This window comes from Scyliorhinus torazame, unplaced genomic scaffold, assembly GCF_047496885.1.
Source record: "Scyliorhinus torazame isolate Kashiwa2021f unplaced genomic scaffold, sScyTor2.1 scaffold_669, whole genome shotgun sequence".
NCBI lineage: Eukaryota > Metazoa > Chordata > Chondrichthyes > Carcharhiniformes > Scyliorhinidae > Scyliorhinus > Scyliorhinus torazame.
The window spans coordinates 1-21362 of NW_027308396.1; the positions used below are offsets into that span (position 1 = coordinate 1).

Below are 21362 nucleotides of genomic sequence, written 5' to 3' on the forward strand. Positions count from 1 at the left end.
GGGAGCGGGGAGGGTGAGCGAGGGGGGGTGCGAGGGGGAGGGGGAGCAAGGGGGAGCGAGGATGGGGGGGGAGGGTGAGCGAGGGTGGGAGAGCGTAGGAGGGAGGGAAACAAAATAGGGAGAGCGAAGGTGGGAGGGAGAGTAAAAGATGGAGAAAGAGGGAGGGGAGAGAAAGAGGGTGGAGAGAAAGAGGGAGGGGAGAGAAAGAGGGGGGGGGAGGTTGGCAGGATAGGGGTTTGGAAGTTGTGTGGGAGGAAGGGAGCGAGTTAGAGAGAGTGACAGAGGGAGATAAAGAGAGGGATGGAGGGAGGGAAACAGCGAGAGAGGGAGGGGAAGAGAGAGGGCAAAGAATGAGAGAGCGAGGGATAGAAGAGAGTGGAGAGGGAGAGAGGCGGAAGAAGAGGAGGAGGGAGGGAGGGGAAGGAGAGAGGAGGGAAGGAGAGAGGGAAGGAATGAGAGAGGGAAGGAAGGAGAGAGAGAAGGTGGGATGGAGGGAAGGGGGAATGGAGGGAAGGAGAGAGGAGGGCAGGAGAGATGGAGGGAGAGGAGGACAGAGGGAGGAAAAGAGCGAAGTGGGTGTCAAAGCAAAGAAGATGTTTAATAGAAGGTTGGTCTCAGCACAGCAGACTGAGCGCGATGTGGACATGATGATGTCTGGAAAGTCAGTTTCCATCATTGGCTCACTGCATCCTCCTCCTATCTCTGTAGCCTCCTCCATCCCCTCCAACCCTCCCTATCTCTGTAACCTCCTCCAGTCCCGTCCAACTTTGCCTATCTCTGTAACCACCTCCAGTCCATACAACCCTCCCTATCTCTGTAACCTCCTCCATCCCCTCCAACTCTCTCTATCTCTGTAACCTCTTCCAGCCCTTACACCCCTTCTATCTCTGTAACCTCCTCCATCCCCTCCAACACTCCCTATCTCTGTAACCTCCTCCAGTCCCGTCCAACTTTCCCTATCTCTGTAACCTCCTCCAGCCTCTACAACCCTCCCTATCTCTGTAACCTCCTCCATCCCCTACACCCCTCCCTGTCTCTGTAACCTCCTCCAGCCCCTACACTCTCCATATCTCTGTGACTTCCTCCAGCCCCAACAACCCTCCCTATCTCTGTAACCTCCTCCAGCCTCTACAACTCTCCCTATCTCTGTAACCTCCTCCAGCCTCTACAACACTCCCTATCTCTGTAACCTCCTCCAGCCTCTACAACCCTCCCTATCTCTGTAACCTCCTCCAGTCCCCTCCAACTCTATCTCTGTAACCTCCTCCAGCCTCTACAACTCTCCCTATCTCTGTAACCTCCTCCAGCCTCTACAACACTCCCTATCTCTGCAACCTCCTCCAGCCCCTACACCCCTCCCTATCTCTGTAACCTCCTCCAGCCCTGACAACCCTCCCTATCTCTGTAACCACCTCCAGCACCTACAACCCTCCCCATCTCTGTAACCACCTCCAGCCCTTACAACCCTCCCCATCTCTGTAACCTCCTCCAGCCCAGACAACCCTCCCTATCTCTGTAACCTCCTCCAGCCCTTACAACCTTCCCCATCTCTGTAACCTCCTCCAGCCCAGACAACCCTCCCTATCTCTGTAACCTCCTCCAGCCCTTACAACCCTCCCCATCTCTGTAACCTCCTCCAGCCGCTACACCCCCTCCCTATCTCTGTAACCTCCTCCAGCCCCTACACCCTCCCTACCTCTAACGTCCTCCAGCCCCTACACCCCCTCCCTATCCCTGTAGCCTCCTCCAGCCCCTACAACCCTCCCTATCCCTGTAGCCTCCTCCAGCCCCTACAACCCTCCCTATCTCTGTAACCACCTCCAGCCTCGACACCCCTCCCTATCTCTGTAACCTCCTCCAGCCCCTACAACCCTCCCTATCTCTGTAACCACCTCCAGCCCCTGCACCCCTCCCTATCTCTGTAACCACCTCCAGCCCCGACACCCCTCCCTATCCCTGTAACCACCTCCAGCCCTCCGAGATCTCTGCGCTCCTCCGATTCTGGCCTCTCGATCACCCCGCCCGACTCCCATCGCTCCACCATTGGCGACCGTGCCCCCAGCTGCCTCGGGAGTGAGGGATGGGGTAGGGCAAAAAAAAAAAAGTGAGAAAAATTGATAGGCTAATGAAAAGTAGGGGGACGTTTTGAGGGTGCGCATTGCCCTGAGGCCTGCCGATGACCAACTGGGCAGGACCTGGGGATCGAGGCCCGGTTCACTGAGCAGAGTTGGATCGGCGGAGGAACGGTTGTCTGAAGCAGCCGCGGACACTCAAAACGGGTTTCTGAGGAAACGGTCGAGGCGGCGACTCCAATTCCCTCGCCCTCCATATCCCTCAAATCCCTGGGCGACCAGCCTTAAATAGTTCCACAGGCCTCTGGAATCCCAAAGATCCACAACTGAGCGAAGAGAAATTTCTCCACACCTCAGTCCGAATCAATCACCCCCCCCCCCTTCCCGAGACTGAGGGCCCTTCCCCCATGTGTTAGATACCCCACTCAGCGGAGGCAATCCCTCAGCGCACACCCTGTCCAACCCCCTCAGAACCTTTATAGGTTTCAATGAGATTGTCTCTCATTCTTCAGAACTCCAGGGGATAGAGACCAGATTTAATCAGCCCCTCATCGCAGGATTACCCCCCCCCCCCCCCCCCACCCCGCAGCCCCCCCCCCCCCCCCATGCTGCACTGTCGAGGCCGAAACTGCGCACGGTAAATCCGGAACATGGCACTCACCTGTTCGAGAACCTCTCCCCATCAAGAGGAATGAAGTAAGGGAAGAGGTAAGGAGCGACGCAGGTGGAGACGACAAGGCAGGCTACGCTCTTCAGCATACTCACGGTGACCTTGGCAAACCAGCTGAAGCCCTTGAGGGGAGTCAGAGGAACAGATTTCAATCGCTCGAGAGGTGAAAGGACTGAAAGACAGAAATGCCACCTCGCTTCCCCCCTCCCCTCCCCACCGTCTACAGAACCAATGAGTCAACCAGACCCAACACACAGTGCAGTACTGAGGGAGTGCTGCACCGTCAGAGGGTCAGTACTGAGGGAGCGCCGCACTGTCAGAGGGTCAGTACTGAAGGAGTGCCGCACGGTCAGAGGGTCAGTACTGAGGGAATGCCGCACTGTCAGAGGGTCAGTACTGAGGGAGCGCCGCACGGTCAGAGGGTCAGTACTGAGGGAGTGCTGCACTGTCAGAGGGTCAGTACTGAGGGAGTGCCGCACTGTCAGAGGGTCAGTGCTGAGGGAGAGCCGAACTGTCAGAGGGTCAGTACTGAGGGAGCGCCGCACTGTCAGAGGGTCAGTACTGAGGGAGTGCCGCACTGTCAGAGGGTCAGTGCTGAGGGAGAGCCGCACTGTCAGAGGGTCAGTACTGAGGGAGTACCGCACTGTCAGAGGGTCAGTACTGAGGGAGTGCCGCACTGTCAGAGGGTCAGTGCTGAGGGAGTGCAGCACTGTCAGAGGGTCAGTACTGAGGAGGTGCCGCACTGTCAGAGGGTCAGTACTGAGAGATGTGCTGCACTGTTAGAGGGTCGGTACTGAGGGAGTGCCGCACTGTCAGAGGGTCAGCACTGAGAGAGTGCTGCACTGTCAGAGGTTCAGTACTGAGGGAGCGCCGCACTGTCAGAGGGTCAGTACTGAGGGAGTACCGCACTGTCAGAGAGTCAGTACTGAGGGAGTGCCGCACTTTCAGAGGGTCAGTGCTGAGGGAGTGCTGCACTGTCAGAGGGTCAGTACTGAGGAGGTGCCGCACTGTCAGAGGGTCAGTACTGAGAGAGTGCTGCACTGTTAGAGGGTCGGTACTGAGGGAGTGCCGCACTGTCAGAGGGTCAGCACTGAGAGAGTGCTGCACTGTTAGAGGATCAGTACTGAGGGAGTGCCGCACTATCAGAGGGTCAGTGCTGAGGGAGAGCCGCACTGTCAGAGGGTCAGTACTGAGGGAGTGCCGCACTGTCAGAGTCAGTACGGAGGGATTGCCGCACTGTCAGAGGGTCAGTACGGAGGGAGTGTCGCATTGTCAGAGGGTCAGTACGGAGTGAGTGTCGCATTATCAGAGGGTCAGTACGGAGGGAATGCTGCACTGGCAGAGGGTCAGTACCGAGGGAGATCTGCACTGTCAGAGGGTCAGTACTGAGGGAGTGTAGCACTGTCAGAGGGTCAGTACTGAGGGAGCGCCGCACTGTCAGAGGGTCAGTACTGAGGGAGCGCTGCATTGTCAGATGGTCAGTACTGAGGGAATGCTGCATTGTCAGATGGTCAGTGCTGAGGGAGTGCTGCACTGTCCGAGGGTCAGTAATGAGGGAGTGTGGCATTGTCAGAGGGTCAGTACTGAGGGAGTGCTGCATTGTCAGAGGTTCAGGACTGAGGGAGTGCCGCACTGTCAGAGGGTCAGTACTGAGAGAGCGCTGCACTGTCAGAGGGTCAGTGCTGAGGGAGTGCTGCATTGTCAGAGGGTCAGTACTTAGGGTGCGCCGCACTGTCAGAGGGTCAATACTGAGGGAGTGCCGCACTGTCAGAGGGTCAGTACTGAGTTAGTGCTGCACTGTCAGAGGGTCAGTACTGAGGGAGTGCCGCACTGTCAGAGGGTCAGTACTGAGTTAGTGCTGCACTGTCAGAGGGTCTGTACTGAGGGAATGCTGCACTGTTCGAGGGTCAGTACTGAGGGAGTGCTGCATTGTCAGAGGGTCAGTACTTAGGGAGTGCCGCACTGTCAGAGGGTCAGTACTGTGGGAGTGCTGCACTGTCAGAGGGTCAGTACTGTGGGAGTGCCGCACTGTCAGAGGGTCAGTACTGAGCGAGTGCCGCACTGTCAGAGGGTCAGTACTGAGGGAGTGCCGCACTGTCAGAGGGTCAGTACTGAGTTAGTGCTGCACTGTCAGAGGGTCAGTGCTGAGGGAGTGCTGCACTGTCAGAGGGTCAGTGCTGAGGGAGTGCTGCACTGTCAGAGGGTCAGTACTGAGGGAATGCTGCACTCTTTGAGGGTCAGTACTGAGGGAGTGCTGCACTGTCAGAGGGTCAGTACTGAGGGAGTGCTGCACTGTCAGAGGGTCAGTACTGTGGGAGTGCTGCATTGTCAGAGGGTCAGTACTGTGGGAGTGCTGCACTGTCAGAGGGTCAGTACTGAGGGAGTGCTGCACTGTCAGAGGGTCAGTACTGAGGGAGTGCCGCACTGTCAGAGGGTCAGTGCTGAGGGAGTGCTGCACTGTCAGAGGGTCAGTACTGAGGAGGTGCCGCACTGTCAGAGGGTCAGCACTGAGAGAGCGCTGCACTGTTAGAGGATCAGTACTGAGGGAGTGCCGCACTATCAGAGGGGCAGTGCTGAGGGAGTGCTGCACTGTCAGAGGGTCAGTACTGAGGGAATGCTGCACTCTTTGAGGGTCAGTACTGAGGGAGTGCTGCACTGTCAGAGGGTCAGTACTGAGGGAGTGCTGCACTGTCAGAGGGTCAGTACTGTGGGAGTGCTGCATTGTCAGAGGGTCAGTACTGTGGGAGTGCTGCACTGTCAGAGGGTCAGTACTGAGGGAGTGCTGCACTGTCAGAGGGTCAGTACTGAGGGAGTGCCGCACTGTCAGAGGGTCAGTGCTGAGGGAGTGCTGCACTGTCAGAGGGTCAGTACTGAGGAGGTGCCGCACTGTCAGAGGGTCAGCACTGAGAGAGCGCTGCACTGTTAGAGGATCAGTACTGAGGGAGTGCCGCACTATCAGAGGGGCAGTGCTGAGGGAGAGCCGCACTGTCAGAGGGTCAGTACTGAGGGAGTGCCGCACTGTCAGAGTCAGTACGGAGGGATTGCCGCACTGTCAGAGGGTCAGTACGGAGGGAGTGTCGCATTGTCAGAGGGTCAGTACGGAGTGAGTGTCGCATTATCAGAGGGTCAGTACGGAGGGAATGCTGCACTGGCAGAGGGTCAGTACCGAGGGAGATCTGCACTGTCAGAGGGTCAGTACTGAGGGAGTGCCGCACTGTCAGAGGGTCAGTACTGAGGGAGTGCCGCACTGTCAGAGGGTCAGTACTGAGGGAGTGTAGCACTGTCAGAGGGTCAGTACTGAGGGAATGCTGCACTCTTTGAGGGTCAGTACTGAGGGAGTGCTGCACTGTCAGAGGGTCAGTACTGAGAGAGTGCTGCACTGTCAGAGGGTCAGTACTGTGGGAGTGCTGCATTGTCAGAGGGTCAGTACTGTGGGAGTGCTGCACTGTCAGAGGGTCAGTACTGAGGGAGTGCCGCACTGTCAGAGGGTCAGTACTGTGGGAGTGCTGCACTGTCAGAGGGTCAGTACTGTGGGAGTGCTGCACTGTCAGAGGGTCAGTACTGTGGGAGTGCTGCACTGTTCCAGGGTCAGTACCGTTGTGGTACTGAGTACGGCTGTTCTCTACCGATCCAGCGCACCCACCAGGGGCTGTTTAACCCGCCCCCCCCTCCCGCGAAACCGCAGAGATTAGGGAGCTTTATCCGTGTCCTCGAAAGACTCACCATCCTCTTACTCTCCATCGCCTGCAGGTAACTTCCAAAGCTTATCCAGGGCCCGAAGATCACTGTCCCCACAAAGTAAATGTAGCCCATAAATTCAACTGGGGAAGGCATCGCAGGAACTGTGGCCTGGTCAAGATCGAACCCCAGCGAAATGGCTTTCATGGCAACAATCATCTGAGCTCCTGGAAGGGATTAGGAGGAGATGTGGAAAGGACAAAGAACCATTCGGTGGAAAGACTGAGCGCACAGGATTAGCAAAGGGACCCCAGAGCCTCTGGAAATCTCAACTCACCCCCATCTCCGCAGCTCGGCCTTGTATCGAGTCCGTTCGTCTACAACCACCCCCACCCCCCGACATTCGCTCACTGACCAACATTACTGCCCAGTCCAGCAAATCTCAAATTCACATCATAGAATTTATCATAGAATTTACAGTGCAGAAGGAGGCCATTCGGCCCATCGAGTCTGCACCGGCTCTTGGAAAGAGCACCCTACCCAACGTCAACACTTCCACCCTATCCCCATAACCCAGTATCCCCACCCAACACTATGGGCAATTTTGGACACTAAGGGCAATTTATCATGGCCAATCCACCTAACCTGCACATCTTTGGACTGTGGGAGGAAACCGGAGCACCCGGAGGAAACCCACGCACACACGGGGAGGATGTGCAGACTCCGCACAGTGACCAAGGCCAGAATTGAATCCGGGTACCAGGCTCCATGGGCACCTGTGCTAACCACTGTGCCAGCCCTGTTGTGGTACAAAGTCTTTACAAACCAGCATGAATATACGGGATTCTCTGTAAACATTGAAAAGACCAAGTCATGCGAACTGTTAGAAGAAGCAGTGAATGTGGAGGGGACAGTTAGACATACACACTCACCCTCCCGCACCATCACGCTCAAGCTTACCCCCCTAATGCCCTCACCTTCCTGTCCCTTGACGCCCTCCCCCTCACACCCTAACCCTCCCACGCCCTCGCCCACCCCCTCCCTTACCCTGCTGCCCTCCCTCACCTCCTGCTCCCTTCCGCCCTCATGCTCCCCTCGCCCTTCTGCGCAACTCCCCATCCCTCACCCTCAAGCCCAGTGGCGTCCTCGTCCAAACCTGTACGCACGCTAGTGCACTCGCACACACGCACTCACACGCACTCGTGCATGCACACAGACGTGGGTGCACTCGAAGTTCGAGCGCGCAGACACGCATTGAAGATTGCACGACAACCTGACTCACCTCTCATCTTGTGCCAGCTGACTGTATCTACCATATGCATCTCCCTGTAAAATGCAGAGTAGCAAAGTTAGCAGGTGTCACGCATGGAACATGCCCTTTCCCTCACCTCTCCGACCCAATCCAGTGATGCTGACTCTGGCCATTGTGTCCTTGGGGACACAACCTGTCCCCAAGGAACCTGAGCAAAACGGACATACCACGTGGCCTTGTCTAGGAGTTTTCAATGAACTTCAGGTGGCAACAGCAATGCAGAGATGTTGACACCGCCACCTGCTGCTCAAAACCTGCCATTACATCGTGAACGTTGACATAATAATTTACAATTGCAGATTTTTTTTAAAATTCCAATTAAAGGGCAATTTATTGCGGCCAATCCCCCTGCCCTGCGCAACTTGGGGATGTGGGGGTGAGACACACACACAGACACGGGGAGAATGTGCAAACTCCACAGGGACAGTGACCCAGGACTGGGATCGAATCCGGGTCCTCAGTGCCGTGAGGCAGCAGTGCTAACCGCTGCAAATGTTGACAAAAAGCCAGAATTGGGACAACGCCTGATGGCAGGAAACAAGGTTTGTTTTTTAATGAATTTAAGGAATGTGTCCGTCGCTGGCTCAGGCCCAGCATTTATTGTCCATCCCTAATTGCCCCTTGAGGAGGGGGTGGGTGAGCCGCCTTCTGGAACCCGCTGCAGTCCCCGTGCGGTGTAGGTACACCCACTGTGCTGTTAGGGAGGGAGTTCCAGGATTTTGACCCAGCGACAGTGAAGGAACGGCCGATATATTCCCGAGTGGGGATGGTGAGGGGCTCGGAGGGGAACCTCCAGGTGGTGGGGGTCCCAGGTATCTGCTGCTCTTGTCCTTCTAGATGGAAGAGGGCGTGGGTTTTGGAAGGTGCTGTCTTAAGGGGCCTTGGTGAGTTGCTGCAGTGCATCTTGTAGACGGTACACACGGCTGCCTCTGTGCGTCGGTGGTGGAGGGAGTGAATGTTTGTGGAAGGGGGAGCAATCAAGCGGGGCTGCTTTGTCCTGGGTGGTGTCGAGCTTCTCGAGTGTTGTTGGAGCTGCTCTCATCCAGGCAAGTTCCATCCCACTCCTGTCTTGTGCCTTGTAGATGGCTTTGGGGGGGGGGTCAGAAGGGGAGTTACTCTCCGCAGGATTCCCAGCCTCTGACCTGCTCTGGTAGCCACAGTATTTATACGGCTCGGTCCAGTTCAGTTTCTGATCAATGGTAACCCCCAGGATGTTGAGTGTGGGGGATTCAGCGATGGTAATGCCATTAAATGCCAAGGGGCGATGGTTAGATCCTCTCTTGTAGGAGATGGGCATTGCCTGGCACTTGGTGGCACAAATATAACTTGCCACTCATCAGCCCAAAGCCTGGATATTGTACAGCTCCTTCTGTGTACGAAGGAGTGTGCAGGGATATATTTGTTGAGGAATTCTCTAGGTGGCAGGAATCAATGCGCCAGAGGGATCTTGGTAGTGTTGCCAGGGAGATGGCAGTGTGGAAGGAAGCGGAACACGGATAACAGAGAAGCGCACTCACCCCATGAGCAGGTAGATGAGGATGGTCACTGACAGAAAGACGCCCTTATTCTGAGAGTGACGACACAGGAACAGCACAATGTAACACATCAAGCTCAGCAGCAGCACCCACACCGTCTGTAACTGGAAGAAGTGGTGGAGGCAGTAAAACCCTCCAGCAATACTGCTCAGGTGTTTGATCCAGGGGGGCAAACCTGGCGGGGCAGAGAGAGAGAAAGAGAGAGAGGTAAGATATATGCGAGCTCAATAAATGAACATGGGTCCAGTGGTGCAGTACAGGCACGAATCGATCATGAATAAGCAAAAATACAGTTATTACTACGGCTATTTCTAGCAAAGGCCATGTGTCAGCATAACAGAGGTAGTTTTTGAATGATCGACATTTGTATTGTTCAATATTAGAAATAAGGTGTAGATTTAGGTGGCTTTAATTTACTGTTGTTGAGTAGTTAGATTCAAGCTTAAAAAAAGCTGTTTACATGCAAGGAGGTTTGGTTTCACTTCAAACTGTTTTTCTGTTGTGCTGAGTGAGGTTACAACGTGTTAAGAACCTTTCCTGTTGACTCCCTTATATCCTATTTGTTTTATTTTGGCGTTATCTTCTTTGGTCCATGGATCTTTACTGGGACATGCCTTTAGGTTGAGCAGTTGATGGGAGGAGCTAGTACACTGCTAGGAAGATTTAGATTTTGAACAGCAGAACTTAGACTTGATGGCACCCACGAGATTGGAGGGATTTGGTTCGATTGTTTGGCTGGTGGCTAATGGATTGGCCAGGGACAGTGTCCTGCCCGGCAACAGACAGCGATTGTGTCCTGCTGGGTGGGGTTTTCAGAGAAGCTTTCAGCAGAGAGCTTCTGGACTCTTAAAGGGGAGGCGCTGTTGCTCTCTTGCTCAAATGTTGGCTAATTGCGGTGAATTTATACCAGCCCCCCCGAACAGGCGCCGGAATGTGGCGACGAGGGGCTTTTCACAGTAACGTCATTTGAAGCCTACTTGTGACAATAAGCCATTTTCATTTCATTTTTTCCATTTCAAAAGCCACGAGACCCTCAAGGTGGAAGCGGCTCCCTTTCTCACTCTCAGCTCAAGGAAGAGGTCTCTAGACCCTGATGTGTCGACAGTGAAAACCATTACAGGCCGACGGCAAAGATATCATCCAACTAGAGGCCTAGACTGAAGAAAAAAAATCTAACTGGAAGATATTCATCTGAAACCGAGACTTTTACTTCTGGCATTGTATTTACATCCTCTTTCCCCGGTGTTTCTTTGTCTTGTGTGTGTTGATGATGGGGCGATTTAAGGGGGGGGGATTAGGAATTAGATAGTAGTTAACCAGTTTCATTTGTTTCCTTTTTAATGATAGTTACTGTTAATAATAAAAAGTTAATTGTGTTTAAATTTACACACCTGTTAACTGTAGTTATTGGGCAGTCAAAGACTTCAGGTATTTTTTTTTTTAAAAGAAAAGCTAATTTCAACCGTGTTACGACTCCAGATCAATTGCCCGCGCACTTGCTCAGGGTGTCGTAACAAAGTAAATTACAGATTGGAGACAAGGGTGAGCTGTTGCTTAGCAACCGGGGGCCACCTTTAGGGAAAATACCTGGTCGAGTTTGGTTTAACTGGAAGCCCGAGGAGGAGGCGCTTCGCAGTCAGAGAGGGAAAACTCTCTCGGCTTTGCTAGGAAAAAAGCCATACAATGGAGTAAGTGGAAAAGAAGGCTAGAAACCTAAAGAATTGCTGGCTAAGTGGAGTGATCCAGTCGACACGAAGATGGCGATTTAACTAATTTTATTTTTAACTTAATTGTAAAGCTATTTTCTTTTGATGTTAATGTGGTTCATTCGGTGTTTGAATTAAAGTTTGTTTTAACATAAAAGATAGTGATTGGTCCAAGTCATCACTGCTGGGGTGGAGCGTCCTTTCCTCAGTTTTACAAATTGAACAATTGTTTGGGGAACCCCAATTGTATGGCTTTTTTCCTAGCAAAGCCGAGAGAGATTACCCTCTCTGACTGCGAAGCGCCTCCTCCTCGGGCTTCCAGTTTCCTAACAAAAATTAGGGTTCGCTGTTAGGCTTCATGGATCAGGTTAGTTTGGACGGTTATGGTTCGAAATTGTGGTTAGGGTTAGTTTTGAGGGTTAAAGTTAGGGTTTGTGGTTAGGGTTCGGGTTGATGGTCCAAAGTTAGGGTTCAGGATTTGTGGTTAGGGTAAAGTTTATGCTGTGTAGTTAGAGTTAGTTTTGGGTCAAGGTTTGTTAAGTAATGGATTAAGAGACATTCCAATTAGTTGTCTCATTTATGTTAAGTATCCAATAATTGACACTGATATGTAAAGAGGCTTCAGGTGGCCTTTGTGTCAGGTGATGTGAAGATAGAGTTTTGTGCATAGTCTGTTAAAGCGAAATAAAGGTGTTTGTAAAAAGAAGCAGAACCTTTGACTCTTTATACAACAGCAGCTAAACGTCTAACAAATTGGTAGCAGAGGATGGTTGTTGTACAAATGTGAAGGGTTGAAAGATACAACTTTTCCTGATCAAACCAAGGAGTGAGTGAGAAGGAAAAAAAAAGGTGTAAGGCTGAACCGAGGATAAAGGTGGCCGGATAGGACTACTTTCTTTTCTGAAAGGGGATTGTACGACCAATGGAGAAGTGCAGTAGTTACGTGGAGTAAGGTAACTGCTTTGGGAAAGAGAAAACAAGGTATGGCATTGGCTCTTTCTCTACCATATGGCAGTAAAATCCGAAACAAAGTGCTTTCTGAGCTGGAATTGGAAGAGTTAGACTCAGAAGAAGGTCTGGAGACTCTATTACGTTATATGGATAAGATTTATAAAAAGGATCACTTGTTAAGTGCGTATGAAGCATGGTCGGATTTTGATAGGTTCCGGAAAATAGAGGATTTCCCGCACCAGCCTCCCCGAACAGGTGCTGGAATGTGGCGACTAGGGGCTTTTCACAGTAACTTCATTTGAAGCCTACTTGTGACAATAAGCGATTTTCATTTCTCCATGGAAGACTATATAATGGAATTTGGCAGACTATATAAAAGGCTGCAGAAACACAACCTGGAATTTCCACAGTCTGTGTTGGCCTTTAAATTACTTGACTGTGCTAGAGTGAGCAACATGGATAGGTTCCTGGTTTTGACAAGAGTTCAGTTTACTGATAAGGATACCTTATTCGAACAGATGACAGAAGCTTTAAAAAAGGTTTCTGGGGAAACATTCGATTCCGATGGCTCTGATGACACAAATAGGTCAGCCTGCAATAAAGCAGAATATGGAAGATACACTACTAACAGGATGGCAAAATCACACAGCTACAAACAGGCTCCAAGATGATAGGAGGAGATTGGGACCCAGAAATTATGAAGACAGAAACCCAGTTAGAACCTACAATAGGTAGATGAACCCAGAAATGCACGGGTCATGTTAAATCAATGTTTTCGATGTGACTCTCAAAACCATTATGCTTTCAACTGCCTAACACATTATAATAGTGTTTGAAGCGACACACGACACGGAAGAGCAGGAAGAGGAAAACGATAGTGACCAGAAAGAAGGCATTGTCCAATTAACAAGCAGTTTTACGCCGGTAATGAGGGTGTTGGTTGCAGAATCCTTCAACTGTGCTGTATTGGACAGTGGCTGTACATCTACTGTGTGGAATTGACTGGTTAAAATGTTACCTGGACTCTTTGAATGCTGAAAATCGTAACAAGGTTAAGGAATTTGAAAGTTCCACAAGTTTCAGGTTTGGGGATGATAATACTCTGAAGTCGCTGAAAAGAGTGGTGATCCCTTGCAATATTGCCGGAGTGAATCATTTCATTAGCACGGATGTTGTATCAAGTGAGCTACCTTTGCTTCTGAGCAGACCGTCGATGAAGAAAGCACACATGAAACTGGATATGGAACAGAATAAGGCAACAGTTTTTGGAAAGAAGGTGGACTTACAATTTACACAGTCGGGACACTATTGTATTCCATTACTGACAAATAATATTTCAAGTAGAGTGGTTAAGGATGTGTTAATGGCAGTTGAAAATGGGACTTTAGCTGATAAAAAGCTTGTGGTACTAAAACTGCATAGGCAATTTGCACATCCGTCTCCTCGGAGGCTGAAAAATGTATTAAAGGATGCAGGGGTAAGGGATGACGACTATACTAAACTGATAGAACAGGTTAGTGACCGCTGTGAAGTTTGTAGGAAGTACAGAAGGACACCAGCACGACCGATAGTAACCCTACCTTTGGCCAGGGATTTTAACGACATTGTGGCCATGGACTTTAAGATCTGGGATAAAGCAAATAATATATTTATTTTGCATTTTGTAGATTTAGCAACCAGATTTAGTCAATCAACGATTGTACGAAGTAAAGAAAAGAGAGTAATTCTGGATCAAATCATGGAAAAATGGATAGGGACAGGAATGGGCCCACCAGCAAAATTTCTTACGGACAATGGGGGAGAATTTGCTAATGATGAGTTTAGGGATGTGTGTGAAAACGTGATTATCACAGTTATGAAGACAGCTGCGGAAAGCCCATTTAGTAATGGTGTGTGTGAAAGAAACCATGCTGTAATAATGACATGCTCCAGAAAATTTTGGCAGATAGACCAAACTGCAAGTTAAATTCAGCTTTAGCGTGGGCGGTACATGCAAAGAATTCATTGCTGATGGTTGGGGGCTATAGTGCCTATCAATTAGTGTTTGGTAGAAATCCTAAAATTCCGTCCATTTTAGATGACCACCCTCCAGCTTTGGAAGGGACTACAATTAGCTCTGCATTTGCTGAGCATTTAAATGCATTACATAGCAGTAGAAAAGCTTTTTTGGAAGCAGAAGTCTCTGAAAGAATTTGCAGAGCTTTAAGACATAATGTACGGCCATCAAATACCATTTTTAAGCAAGGAGACATGGTATACTATAAGAGAGACCATGTTAATGAATGGAAAGGCCCAGGGAAGATCATAGGCATAGATGGCAAAACAATTATTTTGCAACATGGCAATCAAACCTTTAGGGTACATTCATCAAGGATAATTGGTACAGATTACAAATTTTCAAATTTAGAGGGTTGGTGGTTAGGATTAGTTTTGAGGGTTGGTGGTTCGTGTTAGGGTTAGGGTTGGTGGTTAGGATTAGTTTTGAGGGTTGGTGGTGAGGGTTGGTTTTGAGGGTTGGTGGTTCGTGTTAGGGTTAGTTTTGAGGGTTGGTGGTTTGGGTTAGTTTTGAGGGTTGGTGGTTTGGGTTAGGATTAGTTTTGAGGGTTAGGATTAGTTTTGAGAGTCGGTGGTTAGGGTTAGTTTTGAGGGTTGGTGGTTAGGGTTAGTTTTGATGGTTAGTGGTTTGGATTAGGATTAGTTTTGAGGGTTAGGGGTTAGGGTTAGTTTTGAGGGTTAGGGTTAGGGTTAGTTTTGAGGTTTGGGTTAGGATTAGTTTTGAGGGTTGGTGGTTAGGGTTAGTTTTGAGGTTTGGTGGTTAAGGTTAGTTTTGAGGGTTAGTGGTTTTGGTTAGGATTAGTTTTGAGGGTTGGTGGTTTCGATCAGTGGTTAGGGTTAGTTTTAGTTTAGGGTTAGTTTTGAGGATTAGTGGTTTGGGTTAGTTTTGAGGGTTAGTGGTTTGGGGTAGGGTTAGTTTTGAGGGTTAGTGGTTTGGGTTAGGGTTAGTTTTGAGGGTTAGTGGTTTGGGTTAGGGTTAGTTTTGAGGGTTGGTTTTGATGGTTGGTGGTTTGGGTTAGTTTTGAGGATTGAGCTCCACAATTACTGTTCAGTGTTCGGGGCAGTCATGATCCCAGAAAGAAGGGTTGCACTCACGGGAAAGTGAGACAGGTAGTGGGCATCCTGAGTTGGAGGAGAGAGAGGATACAGAACAGGAAGGAAGCGCAGCCTGCAAGCCATCGCTTCCTCATAGCATTGACTCTGTCAAACTCTCTTCAAATCTTAAACATTTCAACAAGATCACCTCTCCTTCTAAACTCCGGGGAATATTAGCTTATTCTCCTCAATTGCTCTTCATTCAATCAAAGGATCAGGAGGAGGCCATTCGGCCCATCGGGTCTGCTCTGCCATTCAATGAGATCCTGATTGATCTGAAAATCCTCAACTCCACTTTCCCGCCTTATTCCTCTATTACCCTCGATTCCCTCACTCATTAAAAATATTCACAGTAACTTCAGTGTAATAGTCAGCCTAATGCGACAATAATAAAGATTATTATTAAATCTGTCTCTCAGCCTTGCACATCAACCCAGCCTCTCTGTGTAAAGACTTCCACAGATTCACTCCCCTCTGAGGTAAGAAATTCCTCCTCATCTCTGTCTCAAAAGGACGACCCCCTGACTCGGAGATTCTGCCCTCTGGTCCTGGACTCTCCCACAAGAGCCTCTCAGCATCAACCCAGTCAAACTCCCCCCGAGAATCCGAATGTCTCAATAAGGCCGCCTCTCATTCTTCTAAACTCCAATCAGTACAGACCCGACCTCCTCAACCTCTCCTCATGAGAAAATCCCTCCCTTTCCGGGATCGACCGAGTGAACCTTCTCTGGACTGCCTCCAATGACAGTGTATCTTGCCTTAGATAAGGGACAAAACAGTTCACTGTATCTCACGTGCGGTCTAACTAGTGCCTTGTATAGTTTCAACGAGTCTTCCCTCCTTTTATACTCCATTCCCTTCGGACAAAGGCCAACATTCCATTTGCCTTTCCAATACCTCCTTTATTCTTCCGACCAAAGTGCAGAAGTTCACATGTTCCTGCATTGTATTCCACCTCATCCCCTGATCCCAGGATTCAGCCTGGTGAACATCCATTGCACTTCCTACAGGGCAAGTATATCTTTGCTCAAGTCAGATGATCAAAACTGGACAGAGTACATTAGGTGCAGTCTCACCAACACCACAATCGCTTGTTCGGCCCACAAAGAGTGGATTGCCGAGCATTTTCCTGGAACTGGTTGGGTCGCTAAATTGGAGAGGGAATGAGTTACCGAGCAAGAGGCTTCCAGGAGCAAGGGGCCAAACATTACTCCAGCGATACCCAACACAAGCGGGACATGAACTCTTGACTCACCCAGCCTCCACAACACGCGACATCCCAGGCAGATCAGGAGAAGCTGCCACACCTGTTCGAGGCCCTGCTGGGCAGTGGGAAGCACACAGCCTCTGGACAATTGGCGGAAAAACTCCTGTCGACTGACGGCTGCCATGCCAGGCTTCCTTCATCGGACCTGCAGGAGAGAAAGGTGCAGTTCACCGAGCAGAGCCTTCCGTGTGCACAATGTCCTTTCAATTGCCAGCCGCTGAGGGAGTGCTGTACTTTTGGAAGGTCCGTACTGAGGGAGCGCCGCACTGTCGAAGGGTCAGTACTGAGGCAGCACCGCACTGTCGGAGGGTCAGTACTGAGGGAGTGCCGCACTGTCGGAGGGTCAGTACTGAGGGAGTGCCGCACTGTCGGAGGGTCAGTTATGAGGGAGCGCCGCACTGTCGGAGGGTCAGTACTGAGGGAGTGCCGCACTGTCGGAGGGTCAGTACTGAGGGAGTGCCGCACTGTCAGAGGGTCAGTACTGAGGGATTGCCGCACTGTCGGAGGGTCAGTACTGAGGGAGCGCCGCACTGTCGGAGGGTTAGTGCGGAGGGACCGCTGCATTGTCGAAGGGTCAGTACTGAGGCACCACCGCACTGTCGGAGGGTCAGTTATGAGGGAGCGCCGCACTGTCGGAGGGTCAGTACTGAGGGAGCGCCGCACTGTCAGAGGGTCAGTACTGAGGGAGCGCCGCACTGTCAGAGGGTCAGTACTGAGGGAGCACCGCACTGTCGGAGGGTCAGTACTGAGGGAGCGCCGCACTGTCAGAGGGTCAGTACTGTGGGAGCGCCGCACTGTCGGAGGGTCAGTAATGAGGAAGCGCCGCACTGTCGGAGGGTCAGTACTGAGGGAGCGCCGCACTGTCGGAGGGTCAGTACTGAGGGAGCGCCGCACTGTCGGAGGGTCAGTAATGAGGAAGCGCCGCACTGTCGGAGGGTCAGTGTTGAGGGAGAGCCGCACTGTCAGAGGGTTAGTGCTTAGGGAGCGCTGCACTGTCGAAGGGTCAGTCAGTACTAAGTGACCACCGCACTGTCGGAGGGTCAGTAGTGAGGAAGCGCCACACTGTCAAAGGATCAATGATCCCTGGCTGATTTTCCCTCTTTCTTGAACCCAGGGATCACTGGACAGTGATCAGGAGCAGGAACCCTGGCTGATTTCCTCTCTCTCGCTAACCCAGGTATCACTGGACAGTGATCAGGAGCAGGAACCCCTGGCTGATTTCCCCTCTCTCTCTAACTCAGGGAAAACTGGACAGTGATCAGGAGCAGAAACCCTGGCTGATTTCCCCTCGCTCTTTCTAACCCAGGGATCACTGGAAAGTGATCAGGAGCAGGAACCCTGGCTGATTTCCCATCTCTCTAACCCAGGGATCACTGGACAGTGATCAGGAGCAGGAACCCTGGCTGATTTCCCATCTCTCTAACCCAGGGATCACTGTACAGTGATCAGGGGCAGGAACCCTGGCTGATTTCCGCTCTCTCTCTAACCCAGGGATCACTGCATAGTGATCAGGAGCAGAAAACACTGGCTGAATCCCCATCTCCTGTCTGCCACCTAGGGGGCACTGAGGGAAACTGGACCATCATTGTGGGGATGGAACTACCTGGGCTGAGCCCATGACAGGAGGTGACAAATGCCAACCTGCCCACTCCAAGTGGTCCAATGCACCCCAGTGGCCAAGCTTATCCAGGATCTGCAAAACCAGCTTCAGGATTTGGGGCAACTTGCAAACAAATGGGGAGCAAGGAGACTGTAGCTGGGGCCATATTTTTTTTGGGGGGGTGGTAAATCCTTGATGCAGGGTTTGAAAAAGTAATTTTTTTTCACCCTACAGAATGATCCAGATTGCCCCCGGCTTCGAATTAAGTCGGCAACTCCCGATTTTTTTTAACGCATGGTCTGATTTGCAGTGGGCCGGGTGGATGAGGCCGGGTTGGAGTGAAATCTATGGAGGATTTTTCCAGCGGTCCGGACGACCTTTAGACTTGTCCTCCTGGGGACCGGCTCTGTCTTCCCGGGGGGGGGGGGGGGCAGATCCGGGTCCTGGAGGCCGCAGGCTTCACCCTCACTGCGGCCCTTTTACCTCTGCGAGCGGTGGGGTTCTCGCCTCCTTCTCCCTCGGGTTCAGAGCCGACCTGCTCCCTCCTGCCTCTTCTTCTGCTCCACCAACGGTCCCGCCGCCGACATGGTCAGCGGCGCCGGATCCATTCACAACAACAGGAGGGAGGCCGGCCGGGGAGGGAGGGATGCGACTGCGCATGCGTCAGACCGGCGTCCCTCTCCCGTCCTGCGCACGCGCCCTCACACTGCAGCACCACGCGTGCGGCCGGCTGCTGGGTGAATGCGCCTGCGTGCTGGCCGAGTGCTGTCTCGGCAGGCGTCACTGCGCATGCCCCGTGCCGGTCGGCTGGATCTGGTCCATTTCTTGTCCCTGGTCAGGGGGAGGCAATGGTTATGCCATTGAATATGATGGGGAGATGGTTAAATTATCCTTTTGTACTAATTGGTTCAACTAATTAGTTTAACATTCTCACAAATAAGGGAGAATATCAAATTGAAGCAAAAAGCATACAAAGTGGCAAAGATCAGTGGGAGACTAGAGGACTGGGAAATCTTTAGGGGGCAACAGAAAGCTACTAAAAAAGTTATAAAGAAGAGTAAGATAGATTATGAGAGTAAACTTGCTCAGAATGTAAAAACAGATAGTAAAAGTTTCTACAAATGCATAAAACAAAAAAGAGTGGCTAAGGTAAATATTGGTCCTTTAGAGGATGAGAAGGGAGATTTAATAATGGGAGATGAGGAAATGGCTGAGGAACTGAACAGTTTTTTGGGTCAGTCTTCACAGTGGAAGACACAAATAACATGCCAGTGACTGATAGAAATGAGGCTACGACAGGTGAGGACCTTGAGAGGATTGTTATCACTAAGGAGGTAGTGATGGGCAAGCTAATGGGGCTAAAGGTAGACAAGTCTCCTGGCAATAAGACCATAAGACATAGGAGCGGAAGTAAGGCCATTTGGCCCATTGAGTCCACTCCACCATTCAATCATTGATGATTTCAACTCCATTTACCCGCTCTCTCTCCATAGCCCTTAATTCCTCGAGAAATCAAGAATTTATCAACTTCTGTCTTAAAGACACTCAACGTCCCGGCCTCCACCGCCCTCTGTGGCAATGAATTCCACAGACCCACCACTCTCTGGCTGAAGAAATTTCTCCTCATCTCTGTTCTAAAGTGACTCCCTTTTATCCTAAGACTGTGCCCCCAGGTCCTAGTCTCCCCTGCTAATGGAAACAACTTCCCTACGTCCACCCTATCTAAGCCATTCATTATCTTGTAAGTTTCTATTAGATCTCCCCTCAACCTCCTAAACTCCAATGAATATAATCCCAGGATCCTCAGCCGTTCATCGTATGTTAGGCCTCCTGGGATCATCCGTGCGAATGATGGAATGCATCCCAGAGTGCTAAAAGAGATGGCTAGGGAAATTGCAAATGCACTAGTGATAATTTACCAAAATTCACTAGACTCTGGGGTGGTCCCGGCGGATTGGAAATTAGCAAACGTGACACCACTGTTTAAAAAAGGAGGTAGGCAGAAAGCGGGTAATTATAGTCCTGAGCTTAACTTTGGTAGTAGGGAAGATGCTGGAATCTATCATCAAGGAAGAAATAGCAAGGCATCTGGATGGAAATTGTCCCATTGGACAGACGCAGCATGGGTTAATAAAGGGCAGGTCGTGCCCAACTAATTTAGTGGAATTTTTTGAGGACATTAACAGTGCGGTAGATAACGGGGAGCCAATGGATGTGGTATATCTGGATTTCCAGAAAGCCTTTGACAAGGTGCCACACAAAAGGTTGTTGCATAAGATAAAGATGCATGGCATTAAGGGGAAAGTAGTTAAGGCATGGATAGAGGATTGGTTAATTAATAGAAAGCAAAGAGTGTGGATTAATGGGTGTTTCTCTGGTTGGCAATCAGTAGCTAGTGGTGTCCCTCAGGGATCAGCGTTGGGCCCACAATTGTTCACAATTTACATAGATGATTTGGAGTTGGGGACCAAGGGCAATGTGTCCCAAGCTTGCAGACGACACTAAGATAAGTGGTAAAGCAAAAAGTGCAGAGGATACTGGAAGTCTGCAGAGGGATTTGAATAGGCTAAGTGAATGGGCTAGGGTCTGGCAGATGGATTACAATGTTGACAAATGTGAGGTTATCCATTTTGGTAGGAATAACAGCAAAAGGGATTCTTATTTAAATGATAAAATATTAAAACATGCTGCTGTGCAGAGAGACCTGGGTGTGCTAGTGCATGAGTCGCAAAAAGTTGGTTTACAGGTGATTAAGAAGGCAAATGGAATTTTGTCCTTCATTGCTAGAGGGATGGAGTTTCAGACTAGGGAGGTTATGCTGCAATTGTATAAGGTGTTAGTGAGGCCACACCTGGAGTATTGTGTTCAGTTTTGGTCTCCTTACCTGAGAAAGGACGTACTGGCGCTGGAGGGTGTGCAGAGTAGATTCACTAGGTTAATCCCAGAGCTGAAGGGGTTGGATTACGAGGAGAGGTTGAGTAGACTGGGACTGTACTCGTTGGAATTTAGAAGGGTGAGGGGGGATCTTATAGAAACATATAAAATTATGAAGGGAATAGATAGGATAGATGCGGGCAGGTTGTTTCCAGTGGCGGGTGAAAGCAGAACGAGGGGGCGTAGCCTCAAAATAAGGGGAAGTAGATTTAGGACTGAGTTTAGGAGGAACTTCTTCACCCAAAGGGTTGTGAATCTCTGGAATTCCTTGCCCAGTGAAACAGTAGAGGCTCCTTCATTAAATGTTTTTAAGATAAAGATAGTTTTTTGAAGAATAAAGGGATTAAGGGTTATGGTGTTCGGGCCGGAAAGTGGAGCTGAGTCCACAAAAGATCAGCCATGATCTCATCGAATGGCGGAGCAGGCTCGAGGGGCAACATGGCCTACTCCTGCTTCTAGTTCTTCTAAATCTATTCTGCAATGCCTC

At 50.6% G+C, this 21362-nt stretch overlaps 1 protein-coding gene across 1 annotated transcript; it reads right to left on the reverse strand.

Moving 5' to 3' along the window:
* Positions 1–2721: 2721 nt before the first annotated feature.
* LOC140406580 (protein-serine O-palmitoleoyltransferase porcupine-like) lies at positions 2722–18602 on the reverse strand. Its single transcript, XM_072494582.1, has 6 exons — positions 18425–18602; positions 16330–16486; positions 9250–9442; positions 7703–7746; positions 6466–6647; positions 2722–2864 (listed from the first exon to the last, which is right to left on the reverse strand). Exons 2-6 carry the CDS (start codon positions 16463–16465, stop codon positions 2730–2732), a joined length of 690 nt encoding a protein of 229 aa, XP_072350683.1. The 5' UTR covers positions 16466–16486; positions 18425–18602; the 3' UTR covers positions 2722–2729.
* Positions 18603–21362: the final 2760 nt, after the last annotated feature.